This window comes from Pristis pectinata, chromosome 1 (genome assembly GCF_009764475.1).
Source record: "Pristis pectinata isolate sPriPec2 chromosome 1, sPriPec2.1.pri, whole genome shotgun sequence".
In the NCBI taxonomy this organism is placed as follows: Eukaryota; Metazoa; Chordata; class Chondrichthyes; order Rhinopristiformes; family Pristidae; genus Pristis; species Pristis pectinata.
Window position 1 is genome coordinate 71,576,375 of NC_067405.1, and position 20,684 is coordinate 71,597,058.

At 39.1% G+C, this 20,684-nt stretch overlaps 1 protein-coding gene across 6 annotated transcripts in view; it reads left to right on the forward strand.

Moving 5' to 3' along the window:
• LOC127571287 (trafficking kinesin-binding protein 2-like) overlaps nt 1–20,684 on the forward strand; it is a 101,780-nt gene that overhangs the window by 38,144 nt on the left and 42,952 nt on the right. For 4 of the 6 annotated variants that reach the window (XM_052017580.1, XM_052017567.1, XM_052017575.1 and 1 more), the window contains 3 exons: nt 4,885–5,079; nt 18,325–18,384; nt 20,212–20,288. In XM_052017580.1, coding sequence (XP_051873540.1) covers nt 4,885–5,079; nt 18,325–18,384; nt 20,212–20,288 — 332 coding nt within the window. Of the gene's footprint in view, nt 1–4,884; nt 5,098–18,324; nt 18,385–20,211; nt 20,289–20,684 lie in introns of all 6 variants that reach the window. The other 2 variants (XM_052017595.1, XM_052017587.1) reach the window with 2 other exon arrangements.

Here is a 20,684-nt window from a genome sequence, read left to right on the forward strand (position 1 = left end):
CAATTCAAAATAGGAGTATAATAGTCCTTGATTAATGAAGGAAGGATTTTTCTAGCCAGTCTGAAAAATGGAACAGTAATCCAGAGATTTCTGCTGTTGATCCAGACCTGGGAATTCAAATTTGATTGATTTAATCTGAAAACATTTACAACAAGAATAAGTCTACACTTGGCATTCAATGGCATCATCATTGGTGATCAATACTATGTTTTCAAGTGTGGATTAATTCTGTCCCTCATTTTTTTTTCCCTAATAAACACCCGACCATTTGCCACTATTTCATTACTGGATCTAAATTTAGATAGTGATTCATTATGACAAGCTTGAGGGCATAAAAGGATGGGCAATAAATGTTGACCTTGCATATTAAGCCCACATCTTAGCAATGTATGAAATAAAATCAATGTGGTCTGTTGCTGTGGAACAATAGTTCATTAAGACTAATTATTTGTGTTGGAGGTGGTGAACTTGGTTGTTTAAACCCTTTGTATGGAATATTTTTGTAAAATTCATAATTTGATATCTAATTGTTCCAAAATGGATCTACAAGACTTTTAATAGTTCTCTCTCTCAGTGTAGAGGGAAAAGTTGAGTTAACGTTACATTGTATGACCTTGGAGCAGAACTGGCCAGTTTTGACACAAACGAGAAAGGCCTGTTACCTGAAATTGTTGGCCTCCACCGTTGGATTACAAAGCACCTTGATAGAAGCCTAACTTAATGTGAGAGGCATCTGGAATTTCAGGGTGACCCTTGCGAATTGAACAGGAATATTACTGATAGTGTTCTCCCAATCTATGTTTGGTTTCTGTTATGTAGAGGAAATGTATTGTGAGCACTGAATTGGAAGAAGGGCAAGGTGGTCCTTCACCTAGAAGCAGTGTTTGATCCCTGAATGGTGGGAAAGGAGGAAGTAAAAAGGCAGGTGTTGTACCCTTGGTGATTGCATGGGAAATTTCCTGAGAAGGGGAGGTTTTTTTTGTGGAGGTGGAAGAGCAAACCAGGGAGTTGCAGAGGTAACGACCTCTTTTGAATACCGAGAAGCAATGGTATGTCTGGTGGTGGCATCTTTTTGAAGCTGAATTAGAGCATATCCCATGGAATGCAGAGGTGAGGGCGAGAGGAACCGTATCCTCACACTGGCCTAGACATGGAAGAAAATGAGAGTTTTGTGACATCTAATTTTGGATTGATGTAATAACTGGATTATAATGAAGAGAAGTTATTTCATAGGTTCCCGTTAACACAGTTAACAGCCAGACCTGTTATCTTGATGAGCCAAATCTTGTTATCTCAACAGTGTTTTTTTGTGAAATCATCAAAATCTCCAGTTTATGGTGGCTGAAATGATTAATAGAATGTACATTACAAAAACCTGTGATTTTTGGCTGCTACTTTCCATGCTTGTCAAGCTTCATCCTACAGCATCCATTTAACACCATTTGCTACTTTTTCTGAAGGAGTTAAACACAGGACAGCACAGAAACAGGCCCTTTGACCCACAATGTCTATGCCAAACAAGATGCCAAATTAGACTAATTCTGTTCTGCTTGTACATGATCCATATCCCTCCATTCCCTGCATATTCATGTGTCTATTTAACAGCCTCTTAGACACCACTCTCGATTCTGCTTCCACCACTACCCCTGGCAGCGAATACCAGGGACCTATCAGTCTCTTGCGTAAAACAAAAACTTGCCTTGCAGATCTCCTTTAAACTTTTGCCCCTCTCACCATGTCCTCTGGTGCTTGACATTTCTACCCTGGGAAAAAGATTCTGACTGTCTACCCTGTCTATGCCACTCATAATCTTATAAACTTCTATCAGGTCTCCCCTCAGTCTCCGCCACTCCAAAGAAAACAACCCAAGTTTGTCCAACCTCCTTACATCTCATACCCTCTAATCTAGGCAGCATCCCGGTAAACATCTTCTGCACCCTTTCCAAAGCCTCCACATCCTTCCTGCAATAGGGCAACCAGAACTGAATGCAATACTCCAGATGCGCCTAACCAGAGTTTATAAAGCTGCAGCGTAACTTCCTGACTCTTGAACTCAATGCTTCAACTAATAGAGGCAAGCCTGCCATACGCCGCCTTTACCACCCTATAGATTTGCATGACCATTTTCAGTGAGCTATGGACTTGGACCCCAAGATTCCTCTGAACATAAATGCTTTGAGGGTGCTGCCATTAACTGTATAGTTTTCCCTTATATTTGACCTCCCAAAGTGTAATACCTCACACTTGCTCGGATTAAACTTCATCTGCCATTTCTCCACCCATATCTGTAACTGATCTATATTCTGCCCTCTATATTGTCCACAACTCTACCAATCTTTGTTGTCTGCAAACTTACTAAAGCACCCATCTACATTTTCATCCAAGTCATTCACATACATCACAAATAAGAGGCCCTGCACCGATACCTGTGAAACAACATTGGTCATGGACCTCCAGCCAGAATAACACCCTTCCACCACTACCCTCCGTCTTCTATGGCAAGCCAATTCTAAATGTAAGCTACCAAGTCACTGTGGATCTCATACATCTTAACCTTCAGAATCAGCTGCCATGAGGAACCTTGTCAAATGCCTTAAAGTCCATGTAGAGAGCATGCTCAGTCCTACCCTCCATCAATCACCTTCATCACCTCTTCAAATTAAAACTCAAATCAAGCTTGTAAAACGTGACCTGCTTTGCACAAAGCCATGCTGACTGTCCATAATGAGGCCATGTTTTTCCAAACGCGTGTAAATCCTGTTCCTAAGAATCCTCTCCAATAGCTTCCCTACCACTGATCTAGGGCTCACTGGCCTATAATTTCCTGGAATATCCCTATTTTACTACTTCAACAAAGGAACAACGTTTGCTACTCGCTTATTGCTAGTGAGGATACAAAAATCTTCAAGGCCCCAGCAATCTCCTCTTTCAATAACCTGGGATATATCCTATCAGGCCCTGGGGACATCCACCTTGATGCTCTTCTAAAGACCTAGTACCACTTCCTTCCTGATCTCAAAATGCCCTAGCGCATTAGTATGCCCCACACTAATCTCATTATGTTTCACGTCCTTCTCCTTGATGAATACTGACGCAAAGCACTCATTTAGTACCTCGCTCACATCCTTTGGCTCCAAGCATAAATTCCCTCCTTTATCCTTGAGTTCAGCATTTGAACTGGACAATCGCTTGAAGAATGTAGGAAATTCTGATTTCACTGTAGGAGAAGAGTGCAAATAATTAAGGTTAGCAATTGCATTTTCAGATTTTTTTTGTATATTGTTTGACTTTATTCTGTGGGAGGCTATTTGGCCCATTGGCTCCATTCTGACTCCCAGGGGAGCAATCCTATTTCCCCTCTTATTTCCCCGTATTCCTGTGACTTATTCTCTCTCGCACATGCCCATCAGTTCCTCTTTGAATCTTTTTTCCATTAAGGCATAACTTACAGTAGCCAATTAATCCACCATTGCATGTATTAAATCATTTTTTAGGTTTGATTAATGTCTAATAGTTTTGCAATGTTTTTGAATGTTATATGTTTCTGACATTTCAGAAGCAATGTTAAGTTAGCAGACTCCATGTTTTCCAATAGTTTAGTGACCGGGAATTGTTCTGTATTTTTCTCATTCTGCACTCCCTCCCCCCACCCCCACCCCCACCCCCAACCCACCCAAATCCACGTGATGGGATTTGTGAGTGGAAGCTCTACCATGAAACAGGGCCTTGCAGCTTACCTTGGAGCCAACGCTTCGCAGAAGATTCACAGGGGGAAGAGTGCACAAAGTTTATGTTTAGTCTTTCTTGTAGCTCGGCAGCAAATGTGGGCAGCTCACCTCTGGTCATAGATCCTGGGCCATTGTCTCAGGTTGTCAGCCTGAAACATCAGAATTAATAAGCTGCCTGAAAATTTAACTCCATTTTTTCTTCCCCAGGCACTGCTTGAGCTGGTGAGCATTTCCAGCATTTTCTTTTTTGATTTGAATTTCCAGCATTTTTTTTGCTTTTGTATTAATCTGAACTCCATTGGTTCAATAGGACCAAGTTTGCTTCATACAGTTAAAGGTGCAAAAATGTAGGATTAATTCTAGTGTTGTTAGAATTTGCAGTACAGCCTAGCTGGTCAGTTGTTCTTATTATTGGTTTATTTTTGTTACATGTACCGAGATACAGTGGGAAAAACTTTTGTTTGTGTGCCATCCGGAACACATTAGTTCATTGAGGTATTAAAAGAAAACAGAATGCAGGATGTCTTGTAGCAGCTACAGAGAAAGTGCAGTGCAAGTAAACAAAGTGCAAGGCTTTTGGCATATGAGAGGTCTGTTCAAGAGTCATATAACAGTGGGATAGAAGCTGTCCTTGAGCGTGGTGGTACATGCTTTCAAGCTTTGGTATCTTCTGCACCACAGAAGAAGGGAGAAGAGAGAATGACCGGGATAGGAATGGTCCTTGATTATGTTGGCTGTTTTCCTGAGGCAGTGGAAAGTGTAGATAGTGTTGATGGAGGGGAAGCTTATTTGCATGATGTACTAGGCTGCGTTCACAACTCTGCAATTTCTTGCGGTCTTGGGCAGAGCAGTTGCCAAACCAAACTGTGTCTGCAGTGTGTTTGTACTTCACATCTGGGCAGGTAGGGAGAAAAAGCCTAAAATGTCAAAAAGTCCATCGATAAAAGGTGAAATATTACTTGAAGCTTGCTGTCTGGATTTTTTCTGTCACTTGATATACTTCTGAATTTAATAATTTTCTTAGATATTTTTATCAAAAATACAACTTCTATGGACAAAAGTTGCCGTATACCTTTGCATGAAATGTGAAATTTTGACTGATTAATGTGATGGGATGCCCCTGAGAGGTTTCTCTGTTTTTTCACATCATTCCCAGATGTGTGCAGCAGTGAGGAGTTGCCTGAGGTGGAACTTGTGAGCTTGATTGAAGACCAGCTTCCCCAGTATCACCTGCGAGCAGAGTCGCTCTACCTCTATCAGAACAAGGACTGGGAGCAGACCTCTGAGCATCCTGGACATGCATCCACCGGGCTTTCTCCCACCCAGGCTGAGGAGGCCTTCCGCTACATGAGTAAGCGACCTGTTCATGGTAACTTTTCATTGAATGATTTGTTGTGTCATTTCAAAAGACAAATGACTCATCTTGGGGTAGGGGAAGAATCAAGCCAATAGCATTCTTTTTCTAACTAGGTTCCAATTTACAATATTATTCTCACCACTTGCATTTGTGAGTGCTAATGTATTATTAAATGCACACAAAACAGACTTTAACCTGCATTGAAAGCTGGATGGGCTTTGAGTTGTAAAGTGTTCCTTATGACCTCATGACTTAAAAGCAATTTAAAACCAATGAAATTCATTTGAAAGGTTGAATACATACATAAACTTGGCAGGCTATATTTTAACAATTAAAATCCCACAAATGATAATTTGATAGTGACTGTATAACTCTTGTGGGTGGGTAAAGACATTATCATGGGATCTTTTATATCCCTGGCGTTTGTCCTAAGTCGTCTTTGGAAAGATGGCACCTTTGCTTTTCTACCTCAGTAATGCATTGATATTGTCAGCTGGTTGTCTCAGGGACAAATGTTGATTCTGGGCTGAAGTAAAGAAACCATCACAAAATAAGTTGTATTGTATTACTTCTGCATCATAGTTAACTTCTTCATGGTGTTGGACCTAATACTGTATCTTTTTTATTGCAAAGCCAATGGGCTGGTGCGGAATGGAGTCATAACCCATTTATCTGAATTAAACTGTTAAGTATCTTCTCATGCTTGTCTGCATAGTATTTACTTCTGCTCTAATTCTCTTTTATACTAGCTGCATTTAGTGTGTCCATCGTAAAGATGTACGAATAACTGGTTTTTGGGGTTGCTTTAGTTTTGGAAAGTGCACAGGAAGTTATAAAATGCATTCAGAATAAAATTCAGTGATGGCAAGAACTCAATTGTTGTGTGTGCACGTACTTGGGATTTTCAAAATTTCTGGTAAGTATCCACTTCAATTTTGAATTCCTTGTCACAAAGGATTTGAGGGAGCAAAGAGGGAGAAACCGTTTTGCTTGACAAATGGATGGATAACCAGAGATCAGGCAGAATAGAACTGGCATAGTTGATAACGCATTGGTCTCTGAGCCAAAAGACTGAATTAAAATTCCATTCCAAAGACTACAGAACATTCAGGCTGATGGTCAGTGCCCTACTAAGGATCTGGTCCACTTTGGAGTTAATTTCTATGGGATGAAATATTAAGTGATACTCTGTCACCCTTTTTTGTAAAAGATCCCATTAACCTATTTTGATGACAAACAGGGTGGTGTCCTGTCCAATATTTCCCAATCAGCATCATATCTGTTCATTATCACATTGCTGTCTATGAGAGTTTGCTATCTGTAGATTCACTGCCACATTACCAATGTTACTACAGTATCTCCGCTTCACATTTCAAGAGTACTTAATTGGTAGTAAAGTAACCTGGAATTTCTGAAAACAGTGTGAAAGGTACTGTATAAATACAAGACTTTTTTTCCAAGTAACCCATGTCCTTCCAAATCCAATACAAAGATTCAGCAGGTCAGACCACATCAGATTTCCAGCTTCTGTAGTTTCATTTGTAGTAGCATAGTGGTTAGCATAATGCTTTACAGCGCCAGCGACCCAGGTTCAAATCTGGCCACTGTCTGTAAGGAGTTTGTACGTTCTCCCCGTGTCTGCGTGGGTTTCCTCTGGGTGCTCGGGTTTCCTCCCACATTCGAAAGACGTACGGGTAGGTTAATTTGGGGGTTTAAAAAATGGGCGGCGCGGACTCGTTGGGCCAAAAGGGCCTGTTACCGCGCTGTAAAATTTAAAAAATTTTTAAAAAAATTTGTAATGTTAGTCGAATCACTTAATCTAAGATTTTTTGCCTACCCTTGACTTTTGCAGCAAAGTTAATTTGCAGTAGAACACTTAACCACTGATTATTATCAGGAACTAGATTCTGTAATATTTAGGCACAAAATCAAAATACATGGAGTCTAGTGCCCCCTAGTGGCAAGTGAAAACTCAAAGCTATTAACATAAACATTCTGGAACTGGACAATAAACCTTTTTTCTTTTGGTCTCAGCCTTATTATGATTAAACAAGGTTTTCCTTTGTCTTCCACATGCTAAAATTGTATCAGGTCAATTTCATGGGACTTGATTTGTGAATGCTCCAGAACAGCTGACCTTCCTGTAGAAGACTTAAGAATAGGAGAGAACTTTCTTGTAGAGGCCTCTCCATTATATGTAAACAAGTTTCAATATACTATTCACATTAAAATACTTTCTAATGTGAATTGTTCCCTTTCTTAAAATGAAAGGGGCCTGCTTTCTATGCAAGTCGGAGATCATGTTCCATAAACTTGTACACTATATACTGTGACAACAAAGGTACATCTAATGGTTTGCTCTTAGTAATTCCAACAGATAGTGGCAAACAACATTACTACACACGTTAATGTAACATAGGTGTCACTGGCATTTCTGAACCATTCCTAATTCTACCCCCCCCCACCCCCACTGATAACAATGTGATGCATGGCCTTGAACTGTCTCACCCTCCTCTCCAAAGAGAAAAGCCCTAGCTCACTCAACCTATCCTCATAAGACATGCTCTTCAATCCAGGCAACATCCTGGTAAATCTCCTTTGCATCCTTTCTAAAGCATTTATATCCTTCCTATAATGAAGCAACCAGAACTGAACACAATACTCCAAGTGTGGTCTGACCAGAGTTCTATAGAGCTGCAACATCACCTCGCGGCTCTTGAACTCAATACCCCAACTAATGAAGGCCAACACTCCATACGTTGTCTTAACAACCCTAACTATTCTGCAGAATGACTGTTCTGCAGTCATTCAACTTTGAACTGGTCGACTGAGGTTTTCCCGACCAAGACTGGGTGGTCACTCTGCCACATGGGAAGAAAAAGTCTCTTCAGAATTTGCAGCAATCCCTCGGAACTGCTCAGATGAGGTCACTAATTTGCAACTTGAGCCTGCTAGAATGTTATCACTGGGATGTGGCTGTTACAAAGATATCAATTGCACTTTAGTTCAGTAGTCATTTTCGAGGTAGATATTAACTCTGATTTCACTGAAGTCAGTGACAAGAGTGCAGTTTATGGTGTTGGGGGACGTATCATTGGGGTGGGGGCTATGAAGAATCAACTTGCCAAAACTGGAAGTTCAACTTTATGCATCACAGCCTGTTCTGCAACAAAGATTTCTCAACTGCAATTAAGTACATTCTGTAATTTATTTAGAGAAAAAGGACTGCAGATGCTGGAACGTAGATGAAAAACACAATGATGCTGGAGGAACTCAGCAGGCCAGGCAGCATCTGTGGAGAAAAGCAGGCAGTCAATATTTTGGGTCAGGACCCTTCTTCAGGATTGAAGATAGGAAAAGGGGGAGCCTAATATATAGAAGGGAAAGGCAGAGCTGTGATAGGTGGACAAAAGAGGGGAGGTGGGGTGGGCACAAGGTGGTGATAGGTAGATGCAGGTAAGAGTGATGGGCAGCTGCGGGGAAGGTGGGGAGAGTAGATCCACTGGAGATGGGTCAAAGGTAAGGAGAAAAAAAAGGGGGGTAGAAAAAAAAGGGGGGTAGAAAAAAGAGAGGCTGGGAAAGGGAAGAAAAGAAGAGACATGGTTAGGGGGGGGGGGGGGGAGAAAGGGGTGTGGGGATTACTTAAAATGGGAGAATTCAATGTTCATGCTGTTAGGCTGCAAGATTCCAAGACAGAAAATGAGGTACTGTTCCTCCAGTTTGCACCTGGAATTCTCCTGGCAGTGGAGGAGGCTGAGGACTGACGTATCTGTGATAGTGTGGGAGGGCAGTTGAAGTGACTGGCAACGGGAAGATGCAGATCGCGGTTACGGACGGAGCGCAGGTGTTCTGTGAAATGGTCACCTAGTTTGCATTTGGTCTGTATCTTATTTATGCTTCTCTATTCAGCATATCTGCTGATTTTTGTTCTTTCAGTAGGATGTGGGACACTTTTAGGAGGCAAGTCAGAGGGAGAGCAACAAATGTATCCCTTACTTTTCACTATTTCCACTCCTGTTCATCTGCCCACCTGGACCTTATCTAACACTTTATTTAAAAACTGAACAATAACCAGTTAATTTTTAACCCAGTTAATGCTTATTGTTTATATTGCTGGTTCCTGCCCCATCTGTGAGTAGACTATAATTGCACTTGCAATGACCATATGTAAACAACATTTCTAATGGTCTGGAATTGACATTGTGATTTTAAGGTAATTCCAATGTTTCATTGTTGCAGTATTTTTCAGCACATGTCCACAATCATTGTGTCTATTGAAAAGTGAGACGCGTGATTTTGGTTTGTAATGGTGCCTGAACATTTATGGTGTACAAGATGTTATTGTGGTACAGTGGCATGGTCAAATTTAATGTAGATCAAATTGTAATGAAGAATTTCTACAAACATTGGTGAGGCTAAGCAAAAAATTTAGTCATAGATATTGGAAGCTTGATTCATCTGTTAATCTGCTAGTCTTTTGCAATAATTGCAGTGAAAGAATCAGCAGAAGAAAGGGAGGGTGGTTAAGTCAGAGTTCGGTGATTTACCAGGCAGCACACTAAACTCAGAGTTCCTCTCTCAACTAAAAATAGAATTTACAACCATATTGTTGTTGCCAAGTTGTACTCTGTTCTTCTCGTGCAGTTTCATTCTGTTTAGCCCAGTGATATAATATGGGTGGTGGTTTTGAAACTGCTGTACTGTGGATTGCTCTTCAGATGAAACAGAATAATTTCCTGCTATGTAAGCTGTTTGAAAGCCAGACTGTGGGAATGTATTCTGAGCCGTTTCTGTTCAGCATTGTACCCTCTATCTGCATTGGAGACCTTGAACAATGAGAACAAGAATTTGAATTGCTTTTCCTTATAATGCAAGATGTTTCGAGGCTTTTCAAAGGAGAACTGTCAAATAAAATTTGAAACTGAGGCACATAAAAGCAAAATATAGTTGGATTCCAGAAAGCTCAGGCAAAGTCCCCATTGTTTTATCTCAGAGGCATGAAGGTTCGAGAGGAAGATTGCTGAAGGATTTGAACACAGTGAGATTTTTAAATTACTGGAACAGGAGCCCAGTGAACATGAGCAAGCACTGGCGTGATGAAGAAATGGTGTACGTTAGGATATGGATAGCAGAATTTTGAATGGAGCTGAATTCATGGAGGGTATAAAGTGCTGGGGTAACTATGTTATTGTCGGAATAGTTGACTCTTAAAATAATGAAGGAATGCATGAGCATTTTGACACATCGATTCAAAGGCTAGAATTGGAGTTCTTGGTGATAGAGTAACACTAAGGTACTGAATGATCTAATTCAGTCACAGTAGCTAGGGAGAAAGACATAGTCAATGGCTAGGGCACAGTATTGGTGCTGGAAATTGAAGCTGATGAACCTTGGCCTTCCCAATATTTGTTTGGGGGCGGTGCTTGTGCTTGGATGTGAGGCAAGTACTGTGGCGGATCTAAAACAACAGGAACTGAGTATTGAGCTGGGAGTTGTAAGCATATTTTTGATACTGAACCTTGGGGGTTTCAACTGATGATAAATAACTGAAAATACGGAAGTATATTCAGCATTTATAGAAAGAAACATAGTTAATGGTTCAGATCAAAGTGTTTGGAATAATTTCAGGAAGGTGAAGGAGGGTGGTAAGAATTGATTGATTTTCTTTGAGGAGAAGCTGTGAGCCTTTGGGTCATTCTAGTAGAGATAAATGGAGTAAGGATACTGAACGTCCATGACAGAAAGAAAAAGTTGACGTGATCAGGAATCCTAAAACTGTTGATGGAATGATCTACCTGAATGCCATGCAAACAAAAAGTTTTTCATTGTATCTCAGTATATGTGACAATAATAAACCATTTACCAATGTAGACTGTTGGAGGCTGCTGATAGGGAGACAGAAGTTCTGTGGGGGCAAAAACAGACTGCAATCATAGATTTCTGTTGGTGGATCTTGTGGTGGAACAGAGGCAATCTCTCTGTAGTTTGGGACCAAATTAAGGTCATATGAGTGGGTGGTTTGGGAGGAATATTTCCAGAAGCAAAGTAAAGGATGATTTGGAGAATTCATAGTTACTCTGCACAATATAGAAGTTTGTTTAGACCATGAGATCAGAGGTTGGAAATTTAGAAGAAGACACATTTGAATGAGTGAGTAAGGTAGGAAAATTGACTTGGCCAATATCAAACCAGCAGTTTGTGATGACAAAATTAAGGGCCTGTAAAAGAGTTCCAGGTATAAAGCAGCATTTGTGGACTGGAGAGAGAGAGATTTCTGGCCAAAGGAGTTGGATGTAAAGGCAACGGCAATACAAGAACTTGAGAAATCCCCTGAGCTTGAAATTTATTATGATAGCATTGGGATGTAAAGGGATAAAGCAGAGAACTTTGACAGATCATTCAAAGTCAGAAAGGGGAAAGATAATGAACACGTGGCAAGATATTAGTTTGAAAGGAGGGATAGGATCAGAAAAGCAGAGGAAGGAGGATCAAAATGCATACCCAGGAGTTGTTTGTGAAATGTAGTACTTGAAAGGAAGGTGAAACACCTTTCTGCTGGGGAAAGGATGAAGAGGTAACCACAGATCAGGACAATTCTGAAAGAGACGGAAGAGGATTAGAGCACACGTGTCTGCATATAGTTCCGAATGTGGATGTAGCAGTGATTTGAGGAATGCTAGCTGTCTTGGAAAAAGCTGTAATCGTGGGTCAATCTGGGAAAAAAGGTAGTAAATTGCAATTGGGATTCACCTGGAATAAGTTGGAGCTAGAGACAGTTGGTAAAAAAGATGATGTGGGTATAAAAGTAGTTTAGTAGAAGCCTGATTAAACATAAACATAAAGCAATAAAGGTGAACAACTTAAAAGAAGCCATTGGAAATTGTTAGGAGAGCAAAATTTCAATAATGTAGGAATTCCTGGAAAAATAACAGTCAACGAAACAGTACAAAAGGGAAATACTATCAATGTTACAACATACTTAATGATTTAAAATTAAAACCAGGAAGTGTTAGAAATTGAGTAGGATCTGTGGATCAAGAAACAGTAACATTTTGCATTGAGACTCTTCAATAAGTACAAGAGAAAGTTGTGAAGTAACATTTTTATGCAAGTGCAGAGGTAGGGAAAGGATGAGTTAAAATAAATGGAATTGGCTGTAAACCTCTGCTTTTTACATCTGTACATCATAGACCAAGATATTCAAAGTAAGGCCATTTTCACAAACTCCATTACACCTTCAGAAAGCAGCTGTCTGATTTCTGTTGCTCCACAACCTTCTGCTGAAGCCTTCGTTTTAAGTCAGTGGTTCGTTGATCCTGTCTAGCTCCCAAAAGTTTAAGCTCTTTGTGAGCTTATCTGTACATCAATTAAGCAAAAAAAAATCAAGATCCATTGGTATTGTTGGCTCTCGCTAAAAGTAAAAGGATTAGAAACTAAGCTGTTTGTTCCCAGATAGTCACTGTTGAAATGTATTAAAGTTTCATGTTGATTTAAGGTAATCTAGTGCAGGGTTAATACAAGACTGTATCCCTGAAGCAGAATTCCAAAGCGCAAATTCCAGACTCTGGACCACACTGAATGGATGACTATTATATGATAGGAAAACACTATACTGTACATAATGGTAATAAAAGTATAGAAGAAGGCATTGTTAACTTTAACTCTGATAACACACATATTGGGCCTTGCCTTGTGAGATTGCAAAGTATTTTTGGCAATTAAATATGGGTATTAATATAAACTGAAGAATGTTGGGATTTTATATTACAACTAACCTATCTGGCCTTTAGTCCTCATATTGACTTGGTTATCTTTTTATATTAAAAAAAAATTATCCACAATACTTTAAATCTGGCACAGTGGTGCAACTAGTAGAGCCGCTGCCTCTCAGCACCAGAAACCTGGTTCAATAACAACTTCCAGTGCTGTGTCTGTGGAGTTTACCCATTGTCCCTGTGACCATATGCATTTCCTCTGGGTGTTCCGGTTTCCTCCCACATCCCAAAGGCATGTGGGTTGGTAGGTTAATTGGTGGTTGCAAGTTGCCTCTAGTGTGCAGATGAGTGTAGAATCTGAGGGGACTTAATGAGAACGTGGGGAGAATAACAAATAGCATTAATGTAGGTGGGTGGTCAGTGGTTGGTGCAGAAATGGTGGGTAGAAGATCCTGTTTCTACGCTGTATTTTTCTGTGATTCTATAACATATGGATTCTCCTTCCATTATGGTTTCTGAAAGCTGAGTCTGAGTATTACAGTTTGTCTTTAGGTTTTCTCAAGTCTTATAGATGTACAGTAAAGTAAAAAGTAATTGGTAAATCATTCGGGCATATTAGAAACCCGAACCCATTGGGATATATTTAAAGCAGCCTCTGCTGCAGTTTTTACGGGTACTTGTGAAGGATTCCCTTATACTTCCAAACTCGAGAAAACATCCTTTTAAAAGGCATGACTGACATAATATCCATCAACATCATTTTGTAATGTTTGCTATTTTTGTTGTAAAGGCACATTATATTTTCTTTGCTATTTGAAAATGTAAAACATTCAGCACTATGATTAGCCCTTATTAGTTTCCATTCAAATTGTATGTTGAGAGAGATTTAGATAAATGAATATTTACTCCAAATTCCATTGTGCGAATCCTCTGCTGATTTTGCTGACATTAATAGGGAAACCTTTCAGTGCCTCTTTGTTGCATACAAAATGACCTTGCCATCTAATATATTTACATTTGCTGTGATTTGTGAATTTGATAAAAGACCTGCAGACTAAAATCCATTTTGGCTGTGTGTATAAATTAGGTCACAGAGAAGTAGTAGTGACCAGCTGGCATTCAGGAGAGGTCACGACCTGAAAAATAAATTCTCATCTATATTGATTCTCCTACAACCCCCCCTCCACCCCCTCAGTCGTCAACACCACCAGTTAAACGGGAAGCATGTCTTAAAATAACTATCTGGCCATTTTGAAGAAAGCAGGGTTCTTTCTGGTATTCTGGTGAAATTACTTGGCCAATATCACTAAAATAGATTTGGCAAATTTCATGTTCCTGTTTATGGGACTGTATTTCCACAAATAATAGCCATAGATCTAATGTTTAAAAAATGACCTTTCATTTTTGTAAGAAAATTCAACATGAATATTGGTATAAATGCTTTTAATAATTATTTTGTTATTTCCAAGTAATTGAAACCTGCCAAATTTATTCATTTGGCTGTTATGGATATGCTCTAAAATCAAATGTATAATCTTTTATTAAATTACATGCATATATTTGAGAAAAAATTAGAATTGATGCATGTTAGTAATAGTGCAGCGGTATGCCCGTAACAATGCATTGGTATATTCTTAAAAGTGCCTTACTCTGGATTAATTTGTATTTGGAAGTTTGAAGTTCCCTGTGCCATTTTTAAAAAAAAATGGCATTTAAATTTTGAATCATCAAATATCTAACAGCATCCAAGAGGTGTATGTATTGATAAGGTTAAATAACAGGCTGACATTTGTTTAGTGTTTACTCCTCCGTTCAGAGTCCTATAGTTTGAGAACTGCAGGAGTGTGATTAAATTTGATATTGGGGTAGAATTTGTTTACAAAGGGAGTTCTGTTTCAGCCTATACCTAAAGTGGCACTGGGAGGCACAGAGGCACAGCAAATAGAGCTGCTCCCTCATAGTGCCGAGGCCCAAGTTTCATCCTTTGCACATTCTCTCTGCAATCATGTGGGTTTCCTCCCACATCCCAAAGACGTACAGGTTGGTAGGTTAATTGGCTATCATAAATTGTCCCTGGTATGTAGGTGAGTGGTAGAATCTGGAGAGAGTTAATGAGAATTGGGAGAATTTTTAAAAACATAAGGTCGGTGCAGTCACGCAGCTAGTAGAGCCATTACCTCAAGTCCAGTGACCCAGGTTCAATCTTTTCCTCGGGAGCAGTTCGCATGGAGTTTTTGTGTTCTTCGTGACCTCCACGGGTTTTCTCCTGATGCTCTGGTTTCCTCCCACATCCCTAAAACTTGCAGGTTGTAGATTGATTAGTCAATCGGTCCCATGCCTTCATCTTATTTCCTTGTACTCTTGTAACATGTCCATTGTGTCCCATTTGACTATTTTTGTCATTAACCTAGACTAAGGGGTCATTTATAGTAGTCAATTAATCTATTAGCATGTCTTTGGGATGTAGGAGGAAACTGGTGCAACAAAGGAAACCCACGTGATAACCATCTGACTTCTGAGACAGTACTTAAGGTTGGGATTGTTCCTGGATCCTTGGAGTTGTGAAGCAGTTGCACACACTGCTATGTTACCAGCCCATGATAATCATAAGTTAACAGATAAAGCTTAACTTGTACTTGCACAGGTTGTAAGTTTGTCCTTTTCGGTAGTTGATCTGAGGTTGTTTAAAAGGATAGTTTTGGGCACTGCATTCTGTGAAAGAAATTTGCATGCATTGCTTTTAACATCATCTGATGTAAGTTTGTGTGTTCTTAAAGCATTAAAAAGAAGCTTCGGACTTGGGATTGAACGGGTAGTAGCATCTTCTGGATCTTGGACTTCTAGTCTCCATCCATTGCTCCAAAGTGATTAGCAATAATTTAAATTTACTTTGTAGCTTTTAATGTAGAAAAGCATTAAAGATTGTCTCAGTAGTCCAGTTGTGTGTAAATGGACACCGAGGCAAAGGAAGATAGGTTAGAATGGGGTCACCAGAAACTAGGTAAAGTTGTGGCTTTTACAGAGTGAGGGATGTAGGGAAGTATGTCCATTGATGAAGCAAAGCTTGATAGGGGCAGAATTAGAGTACAGAGAACTCTGGGGGGAACTTGTGTAAATAAAGAAGGGTGGGACCAACAAAAGATTTAAATAAAGATAAGAATTTTAAATTGAAGATGTTGACTGATGGAGTAGCAAAGTAGGTTGGGCTTCAGTAGGATATGGTGCACAACGGTTTGACATTGATTTTTTTTTACTTGTACCAAAGTAAGTGAAAAGCTTTTGTTTTGCATGCCATCCAGACAGATCATGCTATACATAATTACATTGTGGAATTAAAAAGAAAACAATGCAGAATAGAGTGTTGCAGTTACAGAGAAAGTGCAGTGCAGGTAGACAATTAAAGTGCAAGGGCCACAATGAGGTAGATTGGGAGATCAAGAGCTCATCTTTTAGTATATGAGAGGTCTGTTCAAGAGTCTGATAACAGTGAGATAGAAGCTGTCCATCAGTTTCGTGGTTCAGGCTTTTGTTACTTCTGCCCAATGGAAGAGAGGAGAAGAGAGAATGGCTGGGGTGGGAGGGGTCCTTGATTATGCTAGCTGCTTTCGAGGCAGTGGGAATGTAGACGGAGTCAAGAGAGGGGAGTTTGATTTGCATAATGGACTGGGCTGCATTCACAACTCTGCAATTTCTTGCAGTTTTGGGCAAATATAATTGTATTAAAACTAGCTAAAGACTTGGCCACTAGGAATTGCAAAGGAAAGAAAAACTGGAAGCAGTTTAAATCAAAATCATCATACTGGTTCTTGACTTGGTGATGTGTAATATAGAAAAATCAATTGCTGCCTTTAACAATAGAAGTGGCCATGCATGTGAAAATGTTGACAGAGGTTTGTAATTGTCTTTTTTTTGCAGGGTACAGAAACGAAAAACTTGGATTTTAGAGTGTTTTTCATGACCTCCAAATGTCCCAAAGTGCTTAGCATCTGAAGAGCTATTTTCAAACGAGAACCAACTGGTGTAATGTAGGAAACATGGCAGCCAGTTTGTGCATAGCAAACTTCTATAAGCTGCAGAGGGATAAATAAACACTTATTTGTTAATGCCTGAACATTCATCAGAATGTTGAATCAGAGTAACATAGAATTATAGATTCAATGCAGTATGGATGGGGTACTATATCGGTCTCTGCAAGAAGAATCCAATCAGTCCCATTCCCAAGCTCTCTTCCATTTGTTTTGTACCACTTATGTAGAAATACATAAAATTTGCATCACGGGAAAGGGTAATTTAGCCTGAAAAATCTACACTAATTTGTGTTTTGTTTCACACACACCCCCTTTCATTCTACTTCATGCAACCCTGTTAGTCTATTTCTTTTTTGTCTTTTTAGTAGTTAATGAATTTCATCTTAAACACACTAGGCTTTACCTTAAATGTGTGAGGCTTGTCAGCATGTTAACCACTTTTCCTCGATAATATGGAGTCAGCTATGGGTAAGGAATAGAAAAAAATTGACAAGAACTGTGCTCAGTCTTGATTAAACTTTGCCAATAATGTTATTAGAGTTTTGGCTGTACAAAAAAAAATGCAGAGTTTTATTCCCCCACCCCATTAAGAAAATGTTTCTTTATCTAAAAAAACAATCTCCAAGCTACTATAATTCATGCTTCATTGCTTGAGAGTTAAATGGAAAGAAATTATTGCCTCTAGTGTGGAAGTCTAGAGCAAAAGGACATAGCAGAAGTAGAGCTAATCCATTCAGAATTGATATCTGGAAGGATAATTCACATAAAAGATAATGGAAAGCTCTTTCTTCATCACTCACACACATGCACGCACATACATATGTAGGCACGCAGGCACACCTGAACGGAAATAAAAAGCTGTTTAGATTGGAGACGATTAAAATTTTCAAAACTGAGATTAACTGACTTTTTAAATGTTGATGCTTAACCAAAGTGGGTAATGGATTAACCATGATCTGTTCAACGGTACAGCAAGGCACTCAAGCACAAACTGGCCTTCTGTTACTCCTGCAGCGTGATAGCCATGTGAAATAGTAATCAAAAAGTAGAGTTGAAAAATGTTGTGTTTTTTTTTTCAACACATCACATATCCAATGTGAAAATATCTGGACTTGAGATCTTCCATTGACTCCATTGGACACATCCTGGATGTCAATCGTGGGATTTCCTATTTATTTATATGCAAGTAGTTGAAGGTAAAATTAATTTCCTGTTGTATGAGGAGAAAAGAATTGCAAGTCACAATGGGAAAATAATTATTTGTGCCATTTACTCTTTTACTTTGTTAATTTCACTTTTTTTTCAAAAAAAACAGGTACCAATGGGAACTCTTGGTGGTTAGTCTAGTTTTAATTGCACTCTGCATGCAATGCTTTTGGTAATTATCCCATTCGTTGTGAATTTTCACCACTGACCTTTTATATGATCCCTGTATTACTCTTCTTTCTTTCTTTCCATCTGTACCTTTCTCTGATTTACCATCCCCTCTCCTTCAGCTTGCTTCAAAAAGGAAGAGAATTCCTCGGTACTCTCAATATCTTGCAACTTTCCTCAAGGTAACTGAAACTTCCATTGAGCCATAATTTGATACGATAGTTAAACATCAAAAGGTGCGAACTATCATTGAGAATCTGTATACTTCAGTAATTCCTACAGTTTGATGAAATTGAGCCTTTAGTCTTTGCAATTTGCTTAAAATGTTTTATGTCCAAATGCCTGTTGTTTTTTCATTGGTTTACTTGTTTAATTACTAGAGAGAAAAAAATAAGAATTACTTTTATTCTAATGTTAACAGGTATTTCATTCCTTTGAAATATTCTTTGGGTTTAAAAAATGATCTTGTGTAGGATCATCTTTATGCTTTGGAATCAAATGCATTTCATTTAGCCTGTGAGTGATCTAAAAATCTATACTTTTGCCACATTCCTGTGTTTGTATTTTCATTTGCAGTGCATTGTGAAATTGAGACATGGGAAATGGAAATATGGCATTAAGGACCCAAAAACGGGTCCTTAATCTGAAGTGCTCCATTCTTGGGTATTTTTACCTGGCCAATGTCTTTCTCTTGTTTTGGGGATTCTCCTTCCTCATTTTTTTGTTTGGGGGAGTGGGGGGGGGGGGGGGGTTCTCTTTGGAACCAGGTTGAGCTTGTGATTGATTTTCCTTGTTTTCTAAAGATAGTAAAACAACACAACAATGGACTTTTACTTGGAATTTAACTCATTGGTGACACTTGCCATTAGACTAATATTGGAAAATTGATGCTAGATTTGCTGGAAAAAATAATGGGATAGCCTTTGAAGGGTGTGCTGGACAAAGTAGAAAAAACATCCTGGTTTGATACGGCTGATGAGCAGTAATTCAAATTGGATAGAGCTGTTCGAGCCCAAGGATTTTTTTAAAACTCTGATGTTTGACAAGTTAGAACAGCTTTTCCCCTTTCCTCTCCCCTCTTCCCATTAATGGTGGCAGAGCAACATTAAAAAAAAGAGGCCTTGCTTATGCTACTGGAGCAGCAGCATAAGCAACCTGTGTGTATGTAGAGCCTTTTGATATATTAAAACCAAGCTATTTCACCAGAACAAATCCTGAAATGTGAGTTGCATGTTGGGATAGGTAACCAAAAACTTGATTTTGAGAAGAGGGAATAAGGCAGCAGAAAAATTCAGGGAAGGAATTTAGGAGATTTAGAGCTTTGGTGGCTAACAGAGCAACAGCAGTGATAGAACAAGGAAAATCAAAGATGTATAGGTGGATGGAGTTGAGAGGATAGGGAATTCTGCCTTGTTTACCCTATCCAAAAGGTTGCAGAGTTGCACTTCTTTTCTTCCTAAAGAGTTTTTCTGACTTACTTCTGACAAGCTTTTGAAGCAGCTTTTTAAACATGCTGAGCCCTTTAACGCATCCCAGGCCCTGGAGGCTAGTATTATTTTCAAGATGTGCATTATTTTTGAAAATGGAAATAAAAAGCTTTTTATGTCCTACACTTCAGCTCAGCTCATCTAATATGTAAATGGATGTCTTGCAGCTGGAGCAGATATTGTATGTTACGTTAGGGAATGGGGCATGCAACCTATAGAGAATGCTCGGCCTTGGTGAAATTTTCTTACTTTAACCATTTTTTTTAATGGTTAAAAGATTGAGAAAAAAATAGTGAATGAGGAACTATTTTCACTGGTGGGATGGTATTAACCAGGAGACTCAAATTTAAGAGCTTTATCAGTCATTTCATTCAAGTGTTTTGCTTTTAGTAAATGTGTACATTGGGAAAGATCTTCACAGGTTTTAACGCACTCATAAGTTAAATAAACTTGAATGCTACAGATCTTATGGGATTTTGACTCAAGTTAATGACTCTTTTCAAATTTCAATCTTTACCCCAGTTCTCAGTTCTGAAAGGGTGGATCAGATGACAAGGACGTACAATGACGTTGATATGGTCACACACTTGCTGGCTGAGGTAAGCAACTTAAACTGATTTTACATAACTTCCATCCAAATCGGGTAAAAAAGATAAAAGGTTAGAACTTGGTTGACAGCAATAACATTTAGTGGGCCAGCAGAGTTCTGCTGTATTGAAGTTGCAGTGGTATGTAGCTAAAATAAAGACTGCTTCCCATTTAATGTTTCACACTTAAGAAGTGCAGTTAATGTGAAATATTGGCAAAAATCATACAGCACATCATACCTGTGCCATTACTTTTAAAGAGCTAATAGTCCAATTCACCCACTTTCTCCACAGTCTTGCAGATTTTTCTCAATTTTCCTTTGAAAGTTGATTTAGAATTTGTTTCCATCACCATTTCAGTCAGTGCAAACCAGATCTTCATAATTTATTGAGCACGAATCGTTCTAT